The sequence below is a fragment of the Acipenser ruthenus genome, chromosome 9 (assembly GCF_902713425.1).
Source record: "Acipenser ruthenus chromosome 9, fAciRut3.2 maternal haplotype, whole genome shotgun sequence".
Lineage (NCBI taxonomy): Eukaryota > Metazoa > Chordata > Actinopteri > Acipenseriformes > Acipenseridae > Acipenser > Acipenser ruthenus.
In genome coordinates, this window is record NC_081197.1 from 8,094,984 (window position 1) to 8,119,375 (window position 24,392).

A 24,392-nucleotide genomic window follows, 5' to 3' on the forward strand; every position below is an offset into this window, starting at 1 on the left:
CAGTTGATAATGATTGTATATATAAATAAAAGGGCGGGCACCCCATCACCCTTATAAAATTAAAACTTCTTAATGAGCCTACAATCTGATAATGGGTGATTTCAACTTGTCAATATTGTTTCTTCCACAAGGGTTTCTTGGAATCCTTCACACAAAATGTCATAAAAACCCATTTCTGGTGCTCAAAGTGATTTTGATTGGTGATCCAATGTATCTTATAATCACCGCATCTAAGCTGGACTAAAACCGAAAGTGGCTAAAAAATGAGTGTGAATTATAAAGTTTGTACTTTTGTTTGTTTTATTGATCCCTCACTGGTTGTTTTGATGTGCATTGGTCCCCTCTAGCATACCATTTCCTTTTATCAATAAATGCACAACATTTTCCTACTTTTTTTGAAACATACGAAGTACAAAATACTGTCATTTCTTAGCAAGAAATGTGTATAAGTGATATAATGCCTGTGAGACGTTTGGACAAGGAGGGGGCTTAATAACTTTTTGGCAGTAAAACTGAGCTGTTAATGATTGTTTAAGAGCAACCAGTTGACTGGGCTGTATTTCAAGCATAAGCACACACACTGAAGTACAGTACTGTTGGAAACATGAAGGCAAGGTTTAAGCCTCTGAATGAAAAAGACACAAAACACAAGAAGAATGTTTGGAGGTTTTATTAGAATCAAATGTAACTCTTTTAAAAAAATACACACCTTGCTAATTGGACAAAATAAAATGCTAAAATGATTAATGATTCAATTAATTATGAATTTTCTGTGAATCTGTTTCTAAGAGAGCTCCTTTTAGCTATGTGCAACATCTACCGTTACTCGAGGTACAGAAGGAAATGCTGTATATGATTCTTATAGTTAAACTATATTATCATATAATGGCAACATCTCTTTATAAAGTATATTTCTATATCCTAATACATGTTTCATAATGTTTTGATTTTATAAAAAATTATACAGTGTAAATACAAGAATCCGATTTTGATGCACTTCCGGTCACCTACAACAAATCCAAATGCACTTGCAATGAAAGGTAAACATGTATTGTTAGTATCCATACCAGTCATGCACTATTTGTTCAGTTTGGATGTGACAGCACTTTGTAAGTACATATTTACAATGTCCACTGGAGGGCAGCAGTAGTCACAAAGCTCACCCTTAAAGTAATTGGAGCTAACAAAATAATTCCATAAATTTTTTCCTGGTCATTTCACCTCCACAGTGTCTTATGGACCAAAGTACGTTACTGGCTGAAAACATGTCAGTCAATAAGGGAAGCAGCTGGTTGGTTTATGAAAGGAAAGAAGCAATTGAAGGGGTGGGGACAATTTCAACCTCCAGGTGAATGACCAAGCAAGTACAGCACTAACTGAAAACATAGCATGCAAACTAAGATTTATTTAACCAAGTATAGTACAAGGCAAGATTCTCATAAAATGTTATAATTATTATAGAACAAGTCTCTTTCAAAACTGCACATTTGAGACCTATATAATGAATGGAGGTGACAATCAGTACGAGTTATAAATGTATTTTTGTTAGCACCAAAACATTTTTCTCTATCATAGACTGTTGCACACCAGAAGAAAATAACTATTAAAAGCAATTGAATGTAAAATATTTACAAACTGAAAGATTTTTGCTTAAAAGTATCATTTTAGACTTGACTATTGCCTCTTAAGTTTTGGGAATTTCTACAGCTGGATTTTAAGTATTTGAATATAAGAATATACAATGAAACCCAGAGGTGGAAACACTACAATTATTAATACAAGAAACCCAACGGCATTGTTTACTGTTGTGTCCACACAAGATAGCTTTACCACTGACCAGTTGTCACAGTAAAATTTTTCTAATTTAGTACCGCAAAGAGTTAGTCTGCTAGTTAAAATAACAATGACTCCTATCAAACAGACAGGGAAAAGCCAGGCTAAAAACAACATTATTTTAACAGATGAAGGTGTCATAATGCTATGGTAGTGTAAAGGTTTACAAATGGACACATACCGATCATATGCCATTACTGTTAAAATTGTAAATTCAGATGCAGCATAAGTGAAAAGAACAAATATTTGAAGTAAGCATCCAGCGTAGGAAATCAAGTGGACGTCAAACAGCAAGTCAGTCAATAGTTTAGGGTAGAAAGCAGAAGTCCCATAGAGAGCATTGACAAGTAAAGCACAGAGAAAGATGTACATGGGCTCGTGAAGACTTTTGTTTAGATATATAATGGAAATCAAAATGCAGTTAAAACAAATGATTAGCAGATATCCAACAAGGGTGATGGCAAAATATACATATTTGTAGTTGTTTATTTCCATTAGTCCAGTGAGAGTAAACGATGCGACTTTGGATACATTCTCCATGGTCCTCTCAGGAATTTTAAGTAGCTCTTGTGGTTTTTCTCAGAAACACCTAAAAAAAAAAAAGATAGAATCAAACTAAAGGTATGAACAAGAAGCAAGCATTTCAGATAATAAAGGCACGGGGATCTAAATGAGGTAAATAGAGGGTCTGTCATGAAAAAACACGACAATAAACAAACCTTTAGGCAAGTTTGTTATCCTTCCGCCACACACTCATATTAATACTGTATGTCATGTTTTTTCTATAAATAAGATGTTAGTAAGAATACTGTAGCTACCTTCTCATTTGAAGGTACGGTAAGCTATTACTTTTTTACAAGGCTGTATGGAGCAGCCAGTTTGGCACTCATCCAATCCAACAGGTGAGCTGTATGTAGAGAAGTGCATTCCTCACACCTGGGGTTTTGTAAAGTCTTTTTTGAAATTGCTCTATTGAAATATCCTTGGAGACTACCCTTGGAAAACCAATTAAAACGTGTTTGTGTTTTATACTGACAAATAAATAATTATTCAAATGTTGAGAGAAGTCACTGGTCTGCTGTTTTGAGCAGTGGAATCTTTCCTGCACTCAAGAATATTCGACTACTGCAAGTCGCAAGCAAGTAAGGCAATGAAAGAAAGCAAAAACTCCTTAGAGGGTTTGATGCAATTAGCAAAGGGTAGAAGAAAATGGAATGCCTGGAATGTCTGGGAAACTCTCATTTAGAACAGAATACCTAACTCGACACCCCACAGGGATGCCATTTAGAATTGACTTACCCAAGGTGTCAAGTTAACCACGGGTGCAATGAGCCATGGCATTAACATGCATATAAGTTACAGAACCCACACATTTACAGTATTACAGTTTATTTTTAGTTAAATGTCCTTATGAAAACTGTTGAAAGAACGGCAGTGAATCAATCAATTACAGTAAAGTATACAGTACTGTACAAACTGTATAATTCGTATAGTTCGATTGAAATAAGAATTAATAAAATAACTACAGCGTTATTTTTACGAAAACAATCCAACCTTAAACTGTTGACTATACTTTTAGGTATTGGTTTGCACTGTCTAATTTGACAGCTTAAATAGCAAAAGTTAACAAATGTACATTATACAGAATTAACTGTGTGAACAAAAACAATAATAAACAACTTACAGTTTCACACAGAAATCAAGCATTGTTGATTGTTTCGCATGTAGAAACACACGCTTTGAAAGTTCTGCTGACAAGCTTGTTATCCCGAATAACCTGAGCTTTAAACCAATTGAACAAAAACTCATTTTTGAAACGATGTTATCCACTAGCCTTTTTAATAGTTTTTATCCCTTCGGTACCAGTAATACGTGTCGAGTTACGAGCAAAGTGTGGTGTTGAATAAAAAAATTGAGGCAGGATGCAAAATGCAACTTTTCAATATAATTTTTTGGGGATCTTAACCTCCTTTAGATTATCACTACATGTTTTTACTATAGCCATATAAGAAACACAAATGTTTTACTTGCGTGTGTTGATAAGTTCTCAGACGACTTGTATCAGGAGGCGGCTGACTGGGTTTAGTCAGAAATCAGTTTAGCTTTTATGTACCTCCACTTAAGGGAAGGCTCTTCATCAGTTGCTATATTTGAAATACCAAGGAAACTAATTGTCTTGTTGTGTCTTTTAAACAAAGCAGTGCACAAACAAATGAAAAAAGCTCATTTGTGCTCATTAGACAAATGTCATAGGCCTGCTCCTCATTTGTAACCTGGGCCTTGTATCTAGGTATATTTCTCCTCATCTGGATAATGCAACATGTTGTCTGAGATCAGAGCTGAGCTGTGTACTAGCTTTAAAGAAAATACCCATCAGAGAATCACAGATCAGAGCTGAGCTGTGTACTAGCTTTAAAGAAAATACCCATCAGAGAATCACAGATCAGAGCTGAGCTGTGTACTAGCTTTAAAGAAAATACCCATCAGAGAATCACAGATCAGAGCTGAGCTGTGTACTAGCTTTAAAGAAAATACCCATCCGAGAATCACAGATCAGAGCTGAGCTGTGTACTAGCTTTAAAGAAAATACCCATCAGAGAATCACAGATCAGAGCTGAGCTGTGTACTAGCTTTAAAGAAAATATGGCAAAGGTGTAGAAAAAAAAGTCACATGACTGCAGTTTGACAGTTATATACTGTACAGTCTGAGGTAAAGTGTAAGCTCACACTGGTTTATATAATATAAATATTAGTAACTCTAATTGTCTTATACTATGGTTTTTTATTATTACTTTAGAAAGATACTAAACTTTTTATCCTCTACGGCCATAAATGTAAAATACAGATTGATGGTAATGTAGTTGTAAATTGTCTAACTAGACTAACTGATAACTGACAACTCTTGTAGCACTTCATCAGTTGGAAAACACCTTGACATACTTATTATAATACAAATACATCAATAAATAACAATAAAAATATGCTTAAATATTAAAACACAAACCTATTTTAATATAGAAGCATATTTCTCTGTATTATAATAACTATGGCAACGTTTTTGCTAACCTGTAAGGAAGTGCTGCAGGAGTTACTGAATTCAGCTACCTGTGCGAGTGTGTGACCAACAAACCCCAGATACTGTAGGAGGACCTCATAGAACAGCAGCCTTGAAACAGTTATAATGGCATACTGTATGCAATCAACCATGTTTATAGTTTGATAAACTTTTGGCAAACAATGATTGTGGTGTTATGCAATTTGTTGAAATTTGCATTGCAGTCAGGTGAATTTGGTTGTGTTGAATATTGTAGTAGCAATAACACACTGACACTGGTGGAGGAAGTCAGAGGACATGCTGCCGGACTCTCTGTGTGAGGCGCGCTGCCGGACTCTCTGTGTGAGGCGCGCTGCCGGACTCTCTGTGTGAGGCGCGTTGCCGGACTCTCTGTGTGAGGCGTGCTGCCGGACTCTCTGTGTGAGGCGCGCTGCCGGACTCTGTGTGTGAGGCGCGCTGCCGGACTCTGTGTGTGAGGAGCGCTGCCGGACTCTCTGTGTGAGGCGCGCTGCCGGACTCTCTGTGTGAGGCGCGCTGCCGGACTCTCTGTGTGAGGCGTGCTGCCGGACTCTCTGTGTGAGGCGCGCTGCCGGACTCTCTGTGTGAGGCGCGCTGCCGGACTCTCTGTGTGAGGCGCGCTGCCGGACTCTCTGTGTGAGGCGCGCTGCCGGACTCTCTGTGTGAGGCGCGCTGCCGGACTCTCTGTGTGAGGCGCGCTGCCGGACTCTCTGTGTGAGGCGCGCTGCCGGACTCTCTGTGTGAGGCGCGCTGCCGGACTCTCTGTGTGAGGCGCGCTGCCGGACTCTCTGTGTGAGGCGCGCTGCCGGACTCTCTGTGTGAGACGTGCTGCACAAAACATGACAATAAGCGGGTTTGTGAGATGATATTAAGAGAGGTAATTTCTCAAAGAACCTATGGTGCATGGCGAGTGGTTTTTGAAAAATCCTGATAATAAATGGGGTATGATATTCAAGCGAGGCAATATAAAACAGGTTAATCCATATCAGTGTACTATGTGTAATAAATGGTAAATTGTCTTTATAATTGACTTTATAATATAAAGTAATCAAATGTCACTAGAACACCTAAATAGCAACATCTAGCGACTTCTTGAGATTTATTATCTGGAATACTTGGTAAATTGTCTAGCGACATTTTTGGCGAATTTAGAATGTCGAAATAGCGACATCTAACAACTTTGTGAGTAGAGAATTAGGGGCTCCCCAGTGGCGCATCTCATAATGGCACTCCGCATGGTGTGCAGGATGCGTCCTATAGCCTGCAGGTCGCTGGTTCGAGTCCAGGCTATTCCACTACCAGTCATGGACGGGAGATCCCAGGGGGCCACACATAATTGGCCAAGCACCACCAGGAGTGGGGAGGGCTTAGGTCGGCCAGGGTGTCCTCGGCTCACCGCATACCAGCAGCCCCTGTAGACTGGCCAGGTGACTGCGGGCTTGCCTGTAAGCTGCCCAGAGCTGCATTGTCCTCCAACGCTGTAGCTCTGAGGTGGCTGCATGGCGTGCCTGCAGTGTGAAAAAAAGCAGTTGGCTGACAGCACATGCTTCAGAGGACAGCGTGTGTTTGTCTTAGCCGCTCCCGAGTCAGCGCGGGGGTTGTAGCAGTGAGCTGAGCCTAAAAATAATACCAAATTGGGAGAAAATAATAAAATAATTGGTGATTACTAAATTAAAAAAATTATTGTGCACATTTATTAAAACACCCCATTGCTTTGATTTGTTGTGCATAATGTTGTGCATATATATAAAACTAGATAGCAGTGCAACTTTTTCTGTAAGAAAATTCTGCATATTTAATTATTTAATTTAACATAACCTTTTTTTCCCTATGAATTCTAGAGTAAAACAGGACCGGTACATTAGCATTGTCAAATGGGAATTAATTAGTTCATTCTTATCAGCTGATGCGCTGTTCCTAAGTCCTAATCAGCCCTTCTCATCTCTACAGGGGCTGCCTTTGTTTTTCCACTTTGTTTTATCTCTTTAACAGCCATTATAAATTATTATCAAAGGATAACTAGGGGATGGAAAGCCACAATAGACATTATGACCTCTGATAAACATCTTCATCATCTCAGAGTGATGCAAACTGGAGACAGAATTAAGTTTAGCCATTAATGTAGACTAAGCCCTCTTGTATTGCAAGCAATCGAAGCACTCCACTAAAGACTTGCATCAGAAGAAAGTTGCAGTGTGCATGTGGGACCTGTTGTAATTCCTGAGGGTCACAATTAGCAGCATGTGTTTGCCACAGTCTCATTCAGGTGATTCTGTTCAACCCTACTGATGCTGTGAAGCAGAATCATTACAATTCGCTTATTTCATGTGTGTATAATGGTTTTTATAATGTTCACATACCTTCACATGTTCAACAGTTTAAACATAACTAAGTTACCACAGAGTTGTGGAACACAAAGCATTGCTGGCCAGCATGCTAAGTTAAAACTAGTTTATTTTTTCCAAAAAACATAACAAAACAAAGCAACAAAACCTGGATGATAAAAAGCTTTAAATAAATAAGAGGTTAGTTTAATAGCTCACATGCGCACCTTAGTTATTTGACAATACCAAGTCTTTTTTTTTTCTTTCAAAGAAGCACTCAGTGTAGACAGATGTAATATATATATTTTTAGAGGCATCGACAGCACAGAAAGTAAACCTGAAACCAGAAGAGGGAGACACACACACACCAGAACTGACAGTCAGACCCTCTGAGAGATGAAAACAGACAAGCTGTTCTGTTGCTCTTATTGATTTGTAACAAGTAGGTAGCATTTACTTTATACTGGGTATCTTAAGGATTTTGGAGATACAACAGTTGTATAAACACTGTAGATACCCAATTAAACAGTTGCATGAACAAAGGTGCAGAGTTCTGTTCTGACCTGCGTCACACCGTGGGCCCTGTTTTATAGATTCAAACAGCAGCAAATCTAAGAAGGTTTTGAGCCCTAAGATTGAAGCAGTATGTACACTTCCTGAGCCTATAGTTGAATCTAGGATCTGCAGACAACTTGTGTCTAAAGAAATGCTGTTAATGTAATTGCTGCAAAGTATCTAAATTGATGACCTTCTGACCTTGGGCTTCTATCAAAGATAAACATTTGTCAAGCATTTTAATTATAATGAATGGCATACTGTGCTAAATCTGGTTTGAAAAGCTACAGGATATAGTATAGAAGAGATTCTTGCTGTGGGGTTTCTTTGTATTTTACTTTGTGGTTGCATTATATACACTGTACCCAAAGCGTGTTCTCCAATAGATTAGTTTAAAAAAAAATAAAAATTAAAATTCATACCATTGCATCCATTATACGACACAATCTGAGAGAGATGAGACACAGCAACAAAGCTGCAGCGTGTTTACCTCTGCCCTAAAGCTGTAAGAGTCAAATCAGCTGAGGATTTGCTCAGTCAGGGAATGAAAGGCATTTCCATAGCGACCCCAGAAAACAGGTGACCATCTGTCAGCTCTTTGAAACAGACAAGAGGCGGTATCATAATGTTATTTTGTTGTATAATGAAAACAAATACAATGTAATCCATTTAATGGCAGGATAGTTTAAGCTGGACTACATCGATATATTAAGCATACAGTATAAATAACTGCCTGTTTGTTTATCTACTGCATGGCATACAATAATATCTGGTTTGGCAAAGCAGTTTGGCCCCACTACACCATAACTATGTATTATAGGGATATACTATCTGTGACAGTAGAAAACTGAAATTGCAGAGTGCCACGATAACATTCGATTTAACACTAAAATACATTGATGTCCATTTACGACTGCCTTCTGTAGTTCAAAGCAAACCATGTTTATACTCCAGTTTGTTTACTTTCCCTAAAGGCAGTTATGAACCGGATACTATTTGCATGAACCTGATAACATTTTACTAGAAACACATATGAGCACTACATCTATAATGTCAAGAAACTGTGACATTAAAGCCAAAAATATATATTGAAACGATGAGCCATGAAACCAGAAGAGGGAGACAGACACACACACAAACACACACACACACACACCAGAACTGTCACAGGCAGCCCCTCTGAGAGATGAGAGGGGCTGCTTCAATCCCAGATGGAGGACACTGCTGCTGTACCCTTGAGCAAGATACTTTACCTAGATTGCTCCAGTAAAAACCCAACTGTATAAATGGGGAATTGTATGTAAAAATAATGTGTAAAAAAAATAATGGAATTGTATGTAAAAAAAAAAAAAAAAAAAAAAAAAAAAAATAATAATAATAATAATAATAATAATGTGATATCTTGTAACAATTGTAAGTTGCTCTGGATAAGGGTGTCTGCAAAGAAATAAATAATAAAATACAAAATGATGACTATCAGTAACATTTAGATTACCATGATCTAAATAAGCTATTAACTTGTCAAAAGAGAGTGAAAGGCATTTCCATAGCGACCCCAGAAAACAGGTGACCATATTTCAGCTCTTTGAAACAGACAAGAGGCAGTGATTTTGTTGTATAATGAAAACAAATACAATGTAACCCATTTAACGCCAGGATAGTTTAAGCTGGATCACATTGATTTCTAGCATACAATATAAATAGTTGCCTGTTTGTATATCTACTGCACAGCATAAAATAATATCTGGTTTGGCAAAGCAGTTTGACCCACTACACCATAACTATGTATTATATGGATATAGTATCTGTGACAGTAGAAAACTGAAATTGCAGTTACCATTTGTATGAACCTGATAACATTTTACTAGAAACACATATGAGCACTACATCTATAATGTCAAGAAACTGTGACATTAAAGCCAAAAATATATATTGAAACGATGAGCCATGAAACCAGCAGAGGGAGACAGACACACACACAAACACACACACACACACACACACCAGAACTGTCACAGGCAGCCCCTCTGAGAGATGAGAGGTGAAAGAAAAAAAAAAAAAAAGATTTTAGAGATACATTTTTATAAACTAGAACATCACATTTATTTCAATATTTGTTATATGTTTCCTCCGCCAGTAATTAACTGAAGCCTTCCTAAATAATGTCTGTCCTACCCCTTGTATTGTCTCAGTAGAGAATGATAAAGGGGTGCTCACGAAGGGTTTACATCTTTTTTATAGCACTGTCTTTTGGGCCTTTGCTTGTTTTTTATAGTTTGCATGCAGATATTTCATTGCTGCTGCTGATGAACCAAAACACTTCCATAACCAATACAGGGGGGCTGTGATAATGTTAATAAAGTTAACAGGCATGTTAGTGACATTCATCCCTTGTAAGGGGCAGCAGTGTGGAGTAGTGGTTAGGACTCTGAACTCTTGACCGGAGGGTTGTGGGTTCAATCCCAGGTGGAGGACACTGCTGCTGTACCCTTAAGCAAGGTACTTTACTTAGATTGCTCCAGTAAAAACCCCACTGTATAAATGGGGAATTGTATGTAAAAATAATGTGTAAAAAAATAATGGAATTGTAAGTAAAATAAATAAATAAATAAATAATGTGATATCTTGTAACAATTGTAAGTCGCCCTGGATAAGGGTGTCTGCTAAGAAATAAATAATAATAAAATACAAAATGATGACTATCAGTAACATTTAAATTACCATGATCTAAATAAGCTATATGCATTTAAAATTGACAGACAGACAGATGCCTCAGATACACTATATTAACTTGATACCCTCATCACCTTGTGCTAAAGATTGCCAAACCGTGTTTAATGACAATTGAATAATAATATGTAAAAACTAAATTGAGACATACTGTATTGACATACAGACAGGGAGACCACTATATAAACCCCCCCATCACCTGCCCCCCTGCCCATCCGATCTTGATACTCTGAATAAGATTTAGTAAAGAATGTCCTTTTTAACTTTAATAACTTGATAAGCAGTTATCTGGATGAATGATACAATTGTTGCATGTTACATTCAGTAACTTGTGCTAAAGAAGGTGTTTAGAAAGTTTCATCAGAATTGGACAGCATGACGTAAATATGTGCTTACCTACCTATGATCCCATGATATCCCCATAGCAGGGGATTGCACCCCCTGCTGGGACAGTAAGTACACGACTATTTTGGGTGCATGACATTATCAAGTTATATAAAGTTAGAGGCAAAATATTAGATGTAATTATGCTGAATTCAACAAGCCAGGCACTTCTTCATAATTTAATATGGAACACTAATAAGGCTGTACATCATTAGAAGAGTGTATGTATTACACACAATAGAGTTAGGTACAGTAGCTGCTGGATTTGACTGTCAGTACATTTCAAACTTATGATACCAGCTTTTTAATATAGCAATTATTCTAAGCAGACACTGTAGTCAGTAAGTGGTGAGAGTGACGTAGTCTTGCATAATGGTTGTCCTGCACTAATTAGCTATCCTAACACACCCCCTTGCAGTTCAATTCCCTGCATTGTTCCTCTCAAATGTTGCCAGTTGCTAAGTGACAGAGGGGGAACACACCTAGGCAGACAGAGTGGCGTTGGCAAACATGCTTTCCCTGTCAATAGAGCCTCTCGGTCACTTGACCACAAATTTTTTAAAAATATTAAACAAACGAGTGTGAACCCTAGTAATATTTTCTGTGATGCAAAGACATTTTGGATACATTTCTAAGAAAGACAAAAAGGTGGAACATGGTAAAAGCATGGGCGACATGTTTATATTTAGACAAATACATTAAGAAGTCTTTTCTTCACAGCATGTGTTTCAGTGCTATCTCAGTTTTGTTTCTGTGTACATAATAGATCAACCTGATTGAACTGATACATTTAACTAGCGAGTTAAAACTGTGAATACGGCCCAGTGCCAAATGAATCATTTAAAATAATTATTTATTTTTAAGTTATATTTACTTTGGGTATTCAACAGATTCAAGGTTCAATTTGAACCTCTACTGTGCAGCTCTTTTTATTGTGCAATCCGTCACAATAAAAAGGCTGCGTCTGTGACATTCACCCACCCATGTAATATTGCTTTTCATGTCATTTCAACAACACAAGCTGACAGAATACAAAATGTAAATCACTCTCTCTCTCTCTCTCTCTCTCTCTCTCTCTCTCTCTCTATATATATATATATATATATATATATATATATGATATTACCAAGTTATATAAAGTTGGAGGCAAAGCATTAATTATGCTTGAATTATGTTGAGAAAAGTCACTGGTCTGCTGTTTTGAGCAGTGGAATCTTTCCTGCACTCAAGAATATTCTCCTGCTGCAAGTCGCAAGCAAGTAAGGCAATGAAAGAAGCAAAAACTCCTTAGAGGGTTTGATGCAATTAGCAAAGGGTAGAAGAAAATGGAATGTCTGGAATGTCTGGGAGTGGAACTCTCATTTAGAACAGAATACCTAACTCAACACCCCACAGGGATGCCATTTAGAATTGACTTATCCAAGGTGTCAAGTTAACCACGGGTGCAATGAGCCATGGCATTAACATGCATATAAGTTACAGAACTCACACATTTACAGTATTACAGTTTATTTTTAGTTAAATGCCCTTATGAAAACTGTTGAAAGAACGGCAGTGAATGAATCAATTACAGTAAAGTATACAGTACTGTACAAACGCTGTATAATTCGTATAGTTCGATTGAGATAAGAATTAAAATAACTACAGCGTTATTTTTACGAAAACAATCCAACCACAAACTGTTGGCTATACTTTTAGGTATTGGTTTGCACTGTCTAATTTGACGGCTTAAATAGCAAAAGTTAACAAATGTACATTATACAGAATTAACTGTGAACAAAAACATTAATAAGCAACTTACAATGTTGGCCATTGTTTCGCATGCAAAAACACATGCTTTGAAAGTTCTGCTGACAAGCTTTTATCCAGAATAACCAAGACAATTGAACGAGAACTCATTTTGTGCTTCTCACTCATTAGGAACTGATACTGTAACCAGTTGCACTTGGTAGTTGCAAATGAATGAATGAATGAATGAATGAATGAACGGTCCGATTCCAGTCAGAAACAAGAGTGTCAAGTAGATTAGTTATCTCTTCGGTGCTGGTAATAAGTGTCGAATTAAAAACCCAAAAGAGGCAGGATGCATATATTTTATATGGAGACTGTCTGTCAAATTAAGCGAAGATGTCGAGTTATCCACCAGTCAAGTTAACCGAGGTTGACTGTATATATATATATATATATATATATATATATATATATATATATATATATATATTGTGACGCAGCTGCCCTTAAATATGACCCAGACACACAAGAACTTGCAGTTTAAGCACTGTTCTGCACACTTGTATTAAATCAAAACAAACAAACAAAACTGAACTCCTTCCAGGAACTCTAACTAAACTTTTTCCCAAGTTCTAACTATACTGGACGGCTAAGTTGTTTACTGGTCACAAAATGCACACCTATTCAATTATAAGTATTAAATACCTTTCTTCCAAGGTGTGCACACACCCAGCCTTCACATAGGCCTCAACCTCAATACGGCAACCCACACAGCCACTCCTTCTACAGGGTTTCCCTTCCTTTTATGCAGGGCTAAGCGTGCACAGGTGTTTTCATTATCTAATAATTACCCCTTAGCTAGTTGAATCAGTACCTTCCCAAGATGGAGTAGATGTCTCCTTACCCCACAGGGTCCTAAAGCCACTTTAAGGTTGGGAACACCTACTCTACACCCCCCCTCCCCGAAACCGTTAGGTTACTTAGCGTAACCCTGGTTCCCTGGAAGAGAAGACGACCACCAACCAATACTTTGGGGATATGCCTGCCTTAGGTAGGTATTCGCTGAGCATTTTATGTCAGAGCTGCTGATAGGCCCCTCCGTGGAGTGACGTCCTCGGTCCCACCTGCCGAGGGAATATGTACTCACTCCGCGGAGATCACTTCCTCTTTTGCATTGAACCCACGAATGTGAGTGATGCGACCTCACAAGGTTTGCTGGTCGTCTTCTCTTTTAGGGAACCAGGGTTACAGTAAGTAACCTAACGTTCCCTTTCAATTTGACGATGACCACCAACCAATACTTTTGGGAAAGTATAACAGAGCTATCATGAGGGAACGTGAGCGGAAAGCATATGAGGGATGCCTCGCTACCGCCAACTAGTGTTGGTGGTGCGCACGTGCACCCTCAAGAATGAAGGCGTAGAGGGATCTACCATATTAATTCGGTAGAACCTGGTGATTGTATGCAGAGTAGCCCAGCTATCCGCATTACAAATGTCAGTAAATGATGCACCTCGAAATAGTGCCCATGACATGGCCACCCCTCCCAGGTGCGGGTAGGCCGGCCTCATTATACGCAGTCGATACTGTGTCCACAATCCAGTGGGCCAGTCGCTGCTTCGAGAGGGCTTGCCCCAGGGTCATTTCACCATAGCATAGTGCTTAACGATAGCCTGTTTCCATTATCCCAAACACGCATACAGGAACTGTGCACAGACAGAGCCTGCAGCTCACTGACCCACTTAGCGGAGGTGATGACCAATAAAAAGGCTGTCTTCATAGAGAAATATTTCAGCTCTATGGAATATACAGGCTCAAACAGGGCCTTAGTGAGAGCCTCCAGTACCATGTCTAGACTTCACTCGGGGAGGGCGTCCTTTGTAGGGGGATGCAGTCGCCAGCATATGGACTTGCCCTTGAAGGCTGAAGATCTGGAGCAGCATGCCTGAAAGGAGGTGTAACTCGGAAGCCACTGACTCAGGGAGTGAGGCTTCCCGTAGTATGCCATCCGTATATGTGGTCAGGATACTCGCCATATTCACCAGGCGATTCACCTGTGCTTCCACTGTGTAAGCCCGCTTCAAGTGCATCATCATGACCCTGCATTGCGGGTTCGGGCATGCAGGTTCCTTGGGCAAGTCCCTCACCGGCGAAGCCTTGACCAAGGCCACAATGGTGGAGTCCACTGGGGGAAAACCTGCCAGGCCCAGCTTGTCCGCACACTCTAAGGAAGCGAGCGGGGCCGTTTGATTCAGTACATTGGGCGCTGAGGCCGGACGATCCCAGGAGGAGTGTACCTCCTCCATGAAATCCCGGAACACTGGGAAGGGCTGAGGGCGAGCAGCCACAGCCTGCATCCTGAACACGGACCTGCAAAAAGTTTGCAGCACGTCCCATCAGGGCTGATATGGAGCTTGAAAACGGGGGCACACTAGCTTCTGAGGCAACCAGACTTTTTCTGGTGTGCACTTCTATTCACTATATAAATCTCAATTGTTTTGTAAGAAACAAATGTTAAAGCAAATATATTTGTAATACATCATATGTGGTACTACACTAGCTTAAAGCAATCTCAGTTTACAAACCTTGCTTTCAGGTAGTGTTACAATTCCTTGGTCATTTCACCAGGAAACTGAAATTATCCTCACCCTTCAAAACTGTTTTTCCCATCATTCTCCAATCAGCTGCTTTCCCCATTGTCAGATTATTTGCAGCTAGTTACATGCTTAGATTGAAAACCACTGCCTGAAGGACCATGTAAAGTTAATGAAGTTAACCTGTATCCTAGTGTACCTGTATTTTACACAGTAACTCAGACAATTGTTTTCAATCAATGCATGTTGCTCTTTAAAACCAATTCATCATTTATATAAATGTATGGACCAGCAGCTTATTTAATGTATTTCTTTTTGTTACAAAATGAAAAATGCAAGTAAGTCTGTTTTATTGATAGCACTGAAGATGGCTCCTCCCCCTTTTGCACAAGACAGCAGCAGCTCCTACCCTAAGGCACTGGAGAGGGCAGAGGCTCCTCCCGTTCCAGCTCTTGGGATGACAGCGGCTCCTTCTCCTTTGGCACTGGAGACGGCAGAGGATCCTTCCCCGTTGGCACTGGAGAAGGCGGAGCTTCTACCTCTGGCACTGGAGACTGCAGGGCTTCTTTGGTAATAAAGACAGTGAGGCAGCCCTCTGCTCGCCTCTGGGAACTACCACCTCTCTTCCTCTTCCTTTTTTGGGCAACTTTTTCGCAACTTCTCTTCACCCTGAAGAGGTCAGCACACTGTCGGGTGCCCGAACCCTCCACAGGCGAGGCACCAACATTGGTCCTCCAGGCTACAAGGAGGGCATCTAAACCTACTAGAACAGTCCTGCTACAGTAGCAGGCACAGTTTGCAATGCCTCTCGGTTTCTGATCGGATCATCAATTCCAGATTTTTTTTAATCCTTTGATGGAAATGTCCGGTCTACTTTTAATGTTTTCAGGCAAACTGGCTTCATCACTGCCATTCTCATATCCACTTTGACATCTGACACATTATTTCCCTCGTCCAGCTCTTCTTTAACTTGTTCTACATACCAGTCTGACAGAGGGGGCGGGATCGCTATGAGAACTGTATACAACCGTCTGATTGGTGTAAGTATTATTGGTGATCCACTAAACCGTCAATAAAGCCAAAATAAATTCTCCACCAAAATTACCCGTTCTACGGTAATTATACACCCGGGTTCATGAATGCCACAAAACAAGTAAGGTGAGCAAGTCATTTTACATATATATAATTGACAATTTGACTATAATACTGTCTGCTGTGAATTCACGTTTTGACATTTAACTCGCAAGCATTGTATTGCTGGGGAAAAATCAGTAGTATTTCCTGCCCAACTCACATAATAACTCAGGTAACTCGAAAAAGCATGGAAGTCACATTTTCAATTCAAGTTCTGGTAAATTCAGGCCAATTCAAGTGCAATCGAGTCGAGTTGGCTGTCCATGGAAACAAGGTATTAGTTATATTGCCTTAATTATGAAACTGTTTTAATAAGGCCTTACAAACAGCGTTTCATTTTTTATTTGATAAAAATACCGGTCTGAAATGTAAAACAACTAGCATTCTTTTTTAGTGGCAATTTTATATGCAAGCAACAAGACACAACAGGGTGTTGCTTGTGCTAGAATAACTGCACGCCCAGGGCCGTAGTAAAGCACAAGGCCCTTTAAAATGGGTTACTAGTTACTAAACACATTTTTAATAGTAAATTAAATAAATTCAAATAAATTAAATAAATTATCAGACTATTTTCAGTATTTGTCTCATGAAGTTGACTGTACCAGGGAATGTACAGTTTAAAAAATTAAATGGCCGGTTACACAGTTCGACAGATTGTGCAGTAGGTGGCAGTGTTTGGTGAGCAGGGGAGCTTGTTTCTGCCTTTTGTTTACGAGTTGACGACGGTACTCCAGAGAGGACGTAACCCCATGACTTCTGTCTTTCTCAGCTGGTGCCCAATATAGCTTCTTAAACTACCTTATAAAATGGGATGGGAGATATCTACATCCTGAGTACCGATGACTTAAGTTTGTTTAAGTCTGTTTGGGATACAGCAGGGTGATGTTGTGACTTGTCTTTTTGTTGTCGCGTGTAAGTTTTCAGGACAGAAATGAAGACGCTGTTTGCTGTTTTAAAGTTGGTATCTGAAATTAGTTTATAGATTGTCCCACTGTGGGAGAATTTAAACAAAGATTCAGGCCAGCACGCAAGCTTGTGTAGCTGCTAACTAAATATTCTAGAAACTAATTAAAACTGTTTTTATTTCAGTCTTAGATGCTGTTTTCCAGTTCATATTATTTTTGGTTTGTGCTGACCAATCATTAAAAACTGACACAGCCCAAGCGGTTACTTTTTTAGTATTCCGCTCTTCTTGATTGGCTTCAGTTGTATTAATCTCAGCAGTACTGAGAGAGAGGTGTCTTGTAGTACTCACTTTTTAATTTTAATTTTAATTTTTTGACCTTTTTTTAAAATTATTACTGTCGGTTCCGTTACTGAACTGTTGCGGTCTAAATCCTCCAGGAATGTGTGGACACTGGAGTTACCAAACAAGTTAAAATTTACATGGAGGAAGTCTGACATTGTATTATTTTGTTTTTACTGGGGAAACAAATGGCAGCCAATTCAATATTTTTTTAATCGTTCTTAAACACTCAGCGCAATTATATCTGTTTGTAAAAAATCTTAGTTGCTGGGATTTGTTTTTACCCATTGGTTGTACCCTAATAATTCAATGGCTTGGAATGCCTATCAGCCAATCAGGACGCAGATATCTCCCAACCCATTTTATAAACATGTATAAGTAGAAATGTTTTACAGTAAATCGCTCACAAAAAATCAAGTCCAGCAAACTTTGTAGACTGACCAGTGCATTTATAGTATTTCAGTAGGAGCACAAAAGCGAGCCCTGACATACCTGTATATTTAGAGTATACAGGCATTACATTTCAAACAAGAATGCGATCGCTAAATTTTTCAGATACTGCCCAAGAATGGTCTGAAGCAGCGTTTCTGAAACTGGGGTTCCCGATTCAAAGGGTGTTGCGTGATCACAAAATAATGTCACAACCTTAAAATCCTTAGCATTTCATTACAGCGCATATACACTTAATCCCTAAAAGTAAAAGATGTATTATGAAGCCAGCCCTCCCGCCATGTTTTACTGTTCAGTTAATTCACTTATTCTTGTTACCTGACACTAGAGCTATACCGTAAACACACTTAACAGCGTCGCCTCTCCCCGTCCACCACACACTGCAAGACTCGAAACAAATGTTTCAAATGGGAAGGTGAGTGGAAGTGAAAATCACTGTATAAAAATCATATTTGTATACAGTATATATATTTTTGGTAACATGCTTACTGGGACTAGTTTTGAAATGTGTCTTTGCTTACATTCCAATCCAGTGGAATAAACTAATGTATCCTCTAACAAAACTGCCATTGTGTATACATTTTATATTAAAATATATCGCAAAAACGATTATAGATATATGCTACTTGAAAGAAAAAAGTACACCACCACAGAAAGCCAATTCTTACATTCGTGCATAACATGATAATTCATATAAAGTAATCACCCATAGTTTGTTATATCAGTACAGCGTAACACCACATTATATTTTAATGGAAAGGTTGTGGAAAGCAGATCACTCTCTCTCTCTGATCACAATGTTAAAAATGCCTGCACGCTTTTCCACTCGTGTGACGACATATTCATGTGACAGACATGGACCAATCAAAACGCGAGACTGTTATGCGGTTCCATCCCAAAAACCGGGCCTGTTTCATACCTCCATTTTTTTGTAAACACTTGCTAGCTCCCTGCGTAGCCATGCTGCTTCTGTTCCACTTCCCTTCCCCTGCGCACGTCATACAGCAACGAGAGGAGTTCCATAGCAACCACTGAAGCAAGCTTCCTGTTCACCAAAACAGTGATTTAAAACTTAAAATTATACTGCTTTCCAGCAACTTTTGAGTAAAACGGAACATTGGAGTTTGTTTTGGGGTATTTAAACTAGTTAATTTTTATTAGTTGTTCAAATCTCTGGAAGGACACTTTAAGGAGGGAGGGAGTTTGGTGAGTTTTTGTTCTGTGTGTTCATGGAGAAAGAATGGGAGAGAAAAGAAAAGCAATTAAAATCATAACAATTGCATGGTGGAGTGGAATCAGCATGGTACTTGTTTTGTATCTGTTCATTCGTTTTGGCCACTGTGCCGTTTTGCTTTACAAAAGTGTTTTGTGTTTACATTTTTTTATTCATAATAAACCAGCGCAAGAGCACATTTCACTCACCAAAACCGTCTGTCTATTTCCTGGCCTGACGTCACCACATGAGATATTGTGTCACAGTGATATATCGTTTGTGATACAACTATACCCTTATATTTATGATTGTAACAGGGCGAGGTGCCCTGTACATTGATTTGCTTATTTATTTTAGAACAGGGTTTCCCCCTCCACCCGTGTTATTTTGTATTTATTTGTTTGTTTGTTTAGTTATTTACGGCATAGTCATGTTTTGTTTTAAAAAAACCTCGTGGAAATGCGTGACTGTCAGCTGGCGATTATTGAATTAGCTGGCAGTCACGCATAGTAATACTACCTGTGCAGACTGTGGCCGAGGGGTAACGAGGATTGATAGCCAGTTAACCCCTCGGCCAGGATATAAAAGACCTGCTGTTTTAGCTGCGGGGGGGGGGGGGGGGGGGGTGTTAGAAAGGAGAAAGCAAGAGGAACGAGAGAGCGGAAAACGAAACGAAACGAAACTTAAAAAGACATAGGAACAGTGAAGGCAATCTGCCCAGCCTGACCTGTGTTTTATTTAGTATTTTGTGTTTGTAATTATTTTTGTTTACTGTTTTATTTTCGCTCTGTGAGCAAGTGTTTTTTGTTGAAATATTTATTTTATTTTTGTTATTTAAAAATAAAAAGACGCGCCGCGTCATTTACTTTAACTGCAGTACTTGTCTGGTGTGTGTTTACCTTCCTGCTTCTGCCAGACGTCATCGCCCAGTCACCCTGCCACACTTGGTGTCCAGCATGGGATCACCAGCGCCTCCTAGACTCAGGCAGAAGAGGGGTACTGCAGTTTTTTTCGTTTTTTTCAGGTTTTTTATTATTATTAGTACTTGTGGAGAAAGGAGAGTGAGGAGGCAGAAGGATGAGAGGAAAGAGGAGGAAGAGCTGCCAGAAGCAGCAGCAGCAGCATGAGAGTGGTGAGAGGAGATGGTGGTCACGGGACCCCACCCAACTGGGACCCCCTTACTGGGACATGGAACAGGAGCAGTGGAGAGCTGAAGGGGCCCCCCTGTGTGTCATCTGTATGGAGTTTGGGCATGACCGGGGGGACTGCCCCTATGAAGACCCCTGCTTCTGGGAAGCCTACACAATGGGGAGGTGTCCTGTGCATAAGGCTGGTTTTGGCTGCTGGAGCAGCAGACCCCATCACCTCCACAGGCCAAGGGAGAAAAGGTGAGCAGAAGGAGGCAGAGAGGGGACACGGACCTGGAGTGGGAGACGGTGCGTCCACAGCCCAAGAGGGGGGAGGCTGAATGTCCACAGCCCAAGAGGGAGGAGCCGGTGCGTCCACAGCCCAAAAGGGGGGAGGCCGAACGTCTACAGCCCACGTCTCCACCAGCAGAGGGAGAATTCCTGCTGGTTCCACCTCCATGGGAGGACTGTGTGTCGCTCCCACCTCCGCCAGCAGAGGGTGAGTTCCTGCTGGTTCCGCTTCCACCTCCGTGGGAGGACTGCGTGTCGCTCCCGCCTCCGCCAGCAGAGGGAGAGTTCCTGCTGGTGCCACCTCCACCGCCCTGGGAGGACTGTGTGTCGCTCCCACCTCCGCCAGCAGAGGGAGAGTACCTGCTGGTTCCGCCTCCACCTCCATGGGGAGGACGACTTGTCGCTCCCACCGCCACCAGCAGAGGGAGCATGCCTGCTGGTTCCGCCTCCTTCACCGCCACCAGCAAAGGGAGCATGCCTGCTGGTTTCACGGCTGCAGCCAGAAGGGGAGGGCAGTTCGCACCACCCGGGGATGCCAGCCTCGCACCGCCCGGGGATGCCAGCCTCGCACCGCCCAAGGATGGCAGCATCGCACCGCCCAAGGATGCCAGCATCGCACCGCCCAGGGATGCCACGCCCGGTCCGCTCAGGGATGCCACGCCTGGATCACCTGGGGCTGCCTGTTGCTCCACATCGCCTGGTGCTGCCTGCTGCTCCGCATCGCCTGGAGCTGCCTTTTGCTCCGCACAGGGTACAGGGTACGAGGGAGAAGTGGAGCTCCCGCTGCCGCCTCCATGGCCAGGGGCTCCGCTCCCGAGTTCGCCTCCCGAGGGTCCCCTGCTGCTCCCGTCACCTCCCGAGGGTCAGCTGCTGCTGCCGTCGCCTCCCGAGGGTCTGCTGCTGCTGCCGTCGCCTGGGGTCATCGAGGATCCTGCTTCGCCTGGGGTCGTCGAGGGTCCTGCTTCGCCTGGGGTCGCCAGGGGCTCTGCTTTGCCTGGGGTCGCTACACTGTGGCCGGAGCCCCATGAAGGGGAGCTGGCGGCCACGAAGAAGTGGGGGGGAGGTCAGGAGACCAGCTTCCCCCGCAGCAGTTTCGCTGCCGGAAATTGGGTGGCCAGAGCCCCACGGAGGGGAACTGCCGGCCATAAAGAAGGGGGGGGGAGGGGAGGGGAGGGGGGGGTGGGGAGGGGGGGGTGGGGTCAGGAGACCGGCTCCCCCAGCTGCACTTTCGCGGCAGGATAGTGTGTGGCGGGAGCCCCGAAAGAGGGAGCTGTCGGCCACGTAGAATTGGGGGTACCGGACCTCCCACCATGGCCACCCCCATGGACACTGTGCTTCCCCTATTCCAGGACTTTGAGACTGAGGGGGGAGGTGGTCGTTGGGGCCAAGTGTGCGTTGCACAAGGTGGGGATATGTAACAGGACGAGGTGCCCTGTACATTGATTTGTTTATTTATTTTAGAACAGGGTTTCCCCCTCCTCCCGTGTAATTTTGTATTTATTTGTTTGTTTGTTTAGTTATGGTATTTATATGATGGTGAAGCGCCAGTTGTTTTGTTGTATTTATTTAAAAATGTATTTACGGCATAGCCGTGTTTTGTTTTAAAAAAAAACCTTGTGGAAATGCGTGACTGTGTCAGCTGGCGATTATTGAATTAGCTGGCAGTCACGCATACTAATGCTACCTGTGGGGTAATGAGAGAATTGATAGCCAGTTAACCCCTCGGCCAGGATATAAAAGACCTGCTGTTTTAGCTGCGGGGGGGGTTAGAGAGGAGAGAGCAGAAAAAGAAACGAAACTTAAAAAGACATAGGAACAGTGAAGGCAATCTGCCCAGCCTGACCTGTGTTTTATTTAGTATTTTGTGTTCGTGATTATTTTTATTTACTGTTTTATTTTCGCTCTGTGAGCAAGTGTTTTTGTTTAAATATTTATTTTATTTTTGTTATTTAAAAATAAAAAGACACACTGCATCATTTACTTTAACTGCAGTACTTGCCTGGTGTGTGTTTACTTTCCTGCTTCTGCCTGACGTCACCGCCCAGTCACCCTGCCACAATGATGCATAAAGATTTACACATGAAGTACACTGTAACTATGCATAAGAACATTGAAATTATGTAATAGTACACATGTGTAACACCTCCCCAGTCATGGAATCGTAAAAAACACACCACAAACCTGCCTTTAATTCATAAATATCACAAGATGTAGCAAGTGTTGAAAGTAAAAGTACTAATGTAGCCTGACTACGCCAGTTCAGTGCGATAAGGCACCAAACAAATTACAGAAGATCCTTTAGGTTCTTTTTATTCAGATAACAGATCTAAAAATGTAGGAACAAGGTCACCAAGAAAATCAAATACATTTTAGCAGACGTTTGTTTATTATAAACTTCCAATAGCAACTCAAAGTTTCAAACGTTACTGGTATAATAAGACAATTCCATTAACCTACTAACAGGTAGCAAGATTTCAAGCGGTTAAACAAGGTTCACCTGAATTAGACCATGTATTAAAGTGCAAATGCAACAACGCTGCTACCCAGCAATAAAGTGGAGATACACATTGAAAGACACACAGAGAGAGCGAGAGAGAAACCAGCATCGCAATATAGCCTATTCTGTGCACTGCTTAGACTCCAATCGACTACCAAATAGGCTAAAAACACTCGGGCCGATCGCACTCATTATTCCACACCGGCATACCATCAGCCCAATACTTATTGTCGGGATGCTCCATTTACTGATCCGTTTCAGTCTCTCTCACTCGTCGTTCCCCGCTCCAAACACTGCATTCCCACTCCTGCAAAGACACACAAACCCCAGGATGGCCATCCCGTGCTATTTATATTCAGGTGCATAAATTGATCAATAATTCAATTACTAGGTGCTCAACAGGGCAAACACAGGGAAGCGGGTAGAGAAGCCAACATAACGTGATACAAATCAATTATAAAGTGTCAGACAACACAAAGCGTGCACTAATCCAATCATAAAATACATTTTATAAAAATAACAACATACAAGTGTAAAATAAATTTGAACAGGGCATTCTTGACCCTGTTACATCTGTATTTACTAAATAACTGCTATGTAAATACACAGTCATTAGACATGCAATGTAGTTTAAAATATTATTATTTTCTTAGCAGACGCCCTTATCCAGGCCGACTTACAATTCTTACAAGATATCACATTATTTTTACATACATTATTTTGTACACATTATTTTTTACATACAATTACCCATTTATACAGTTTTTTTTTTAAATTTACTGGAGCAATCTAGGTAAGGTAATGTAAAGTGTTATCTGATCCTGAGGAAAACTTGAGAAATGTAACTAGGAGAATGTTTGTAAACATTCTTCAAATCAAATATTTAGAAAAAACATTCCTTTAAACAGTCCTGAAAGTTTTGTGAATAGGGCCCACGATAGATGCATAAAGCACATAAAAACAAGTGGGATTGTGTTGAAATAATGTATACATACAGCATGGGATACAAAAGAGGTAAAGTAAGGCATATCTTGTAAACATTACAGGGTGTTCTGTAACTTTAACACTGACTTTAATTTGATCAAGTGAAAAGGGCCCAATGACTGAATGTGAACTTACTGGAAACATGTATAATAGGTACAAAGTTAGCTAATGAGATCCCCAGCCAGTCAGCCGAGTGCTCAGGGCCTTTGGACACAAACTGCTTCGA

The 24,392-nt window shown here is 40.8% G+C and overlaps 1 protein-coding gene across 3 annotated transcripts in view; it reads right to left on the reverse strand.

The window, feature by feature from the left end:
- Window positions 1-655: 655 nt before the first annotated feature.
- Window positions 656-24,392, reverse strand: part of LOC117405656 (olfactory receptor 1468-like) — a 291,007-nt gene continuing 267,270 nt past the window's right edge. For all 3 annotated transcript variants that reach the window (XM_059031053.1, XM_059031051.1, XM_059031052.1), the window contains one exon: window positions 656-2,422. In XM_059031053.1, the coding sequence (XP_058887036.1) occupies window positions 1,702-2,373 (672 nt within the window). In that variant the 5' untranslated portion in view covers window positions 2,374-2,422 and the 3' untranslated portion in view covers window positions 656-1,701. The remainder of the gene's footprint in view (window positions 2,423-24,392) is intronic.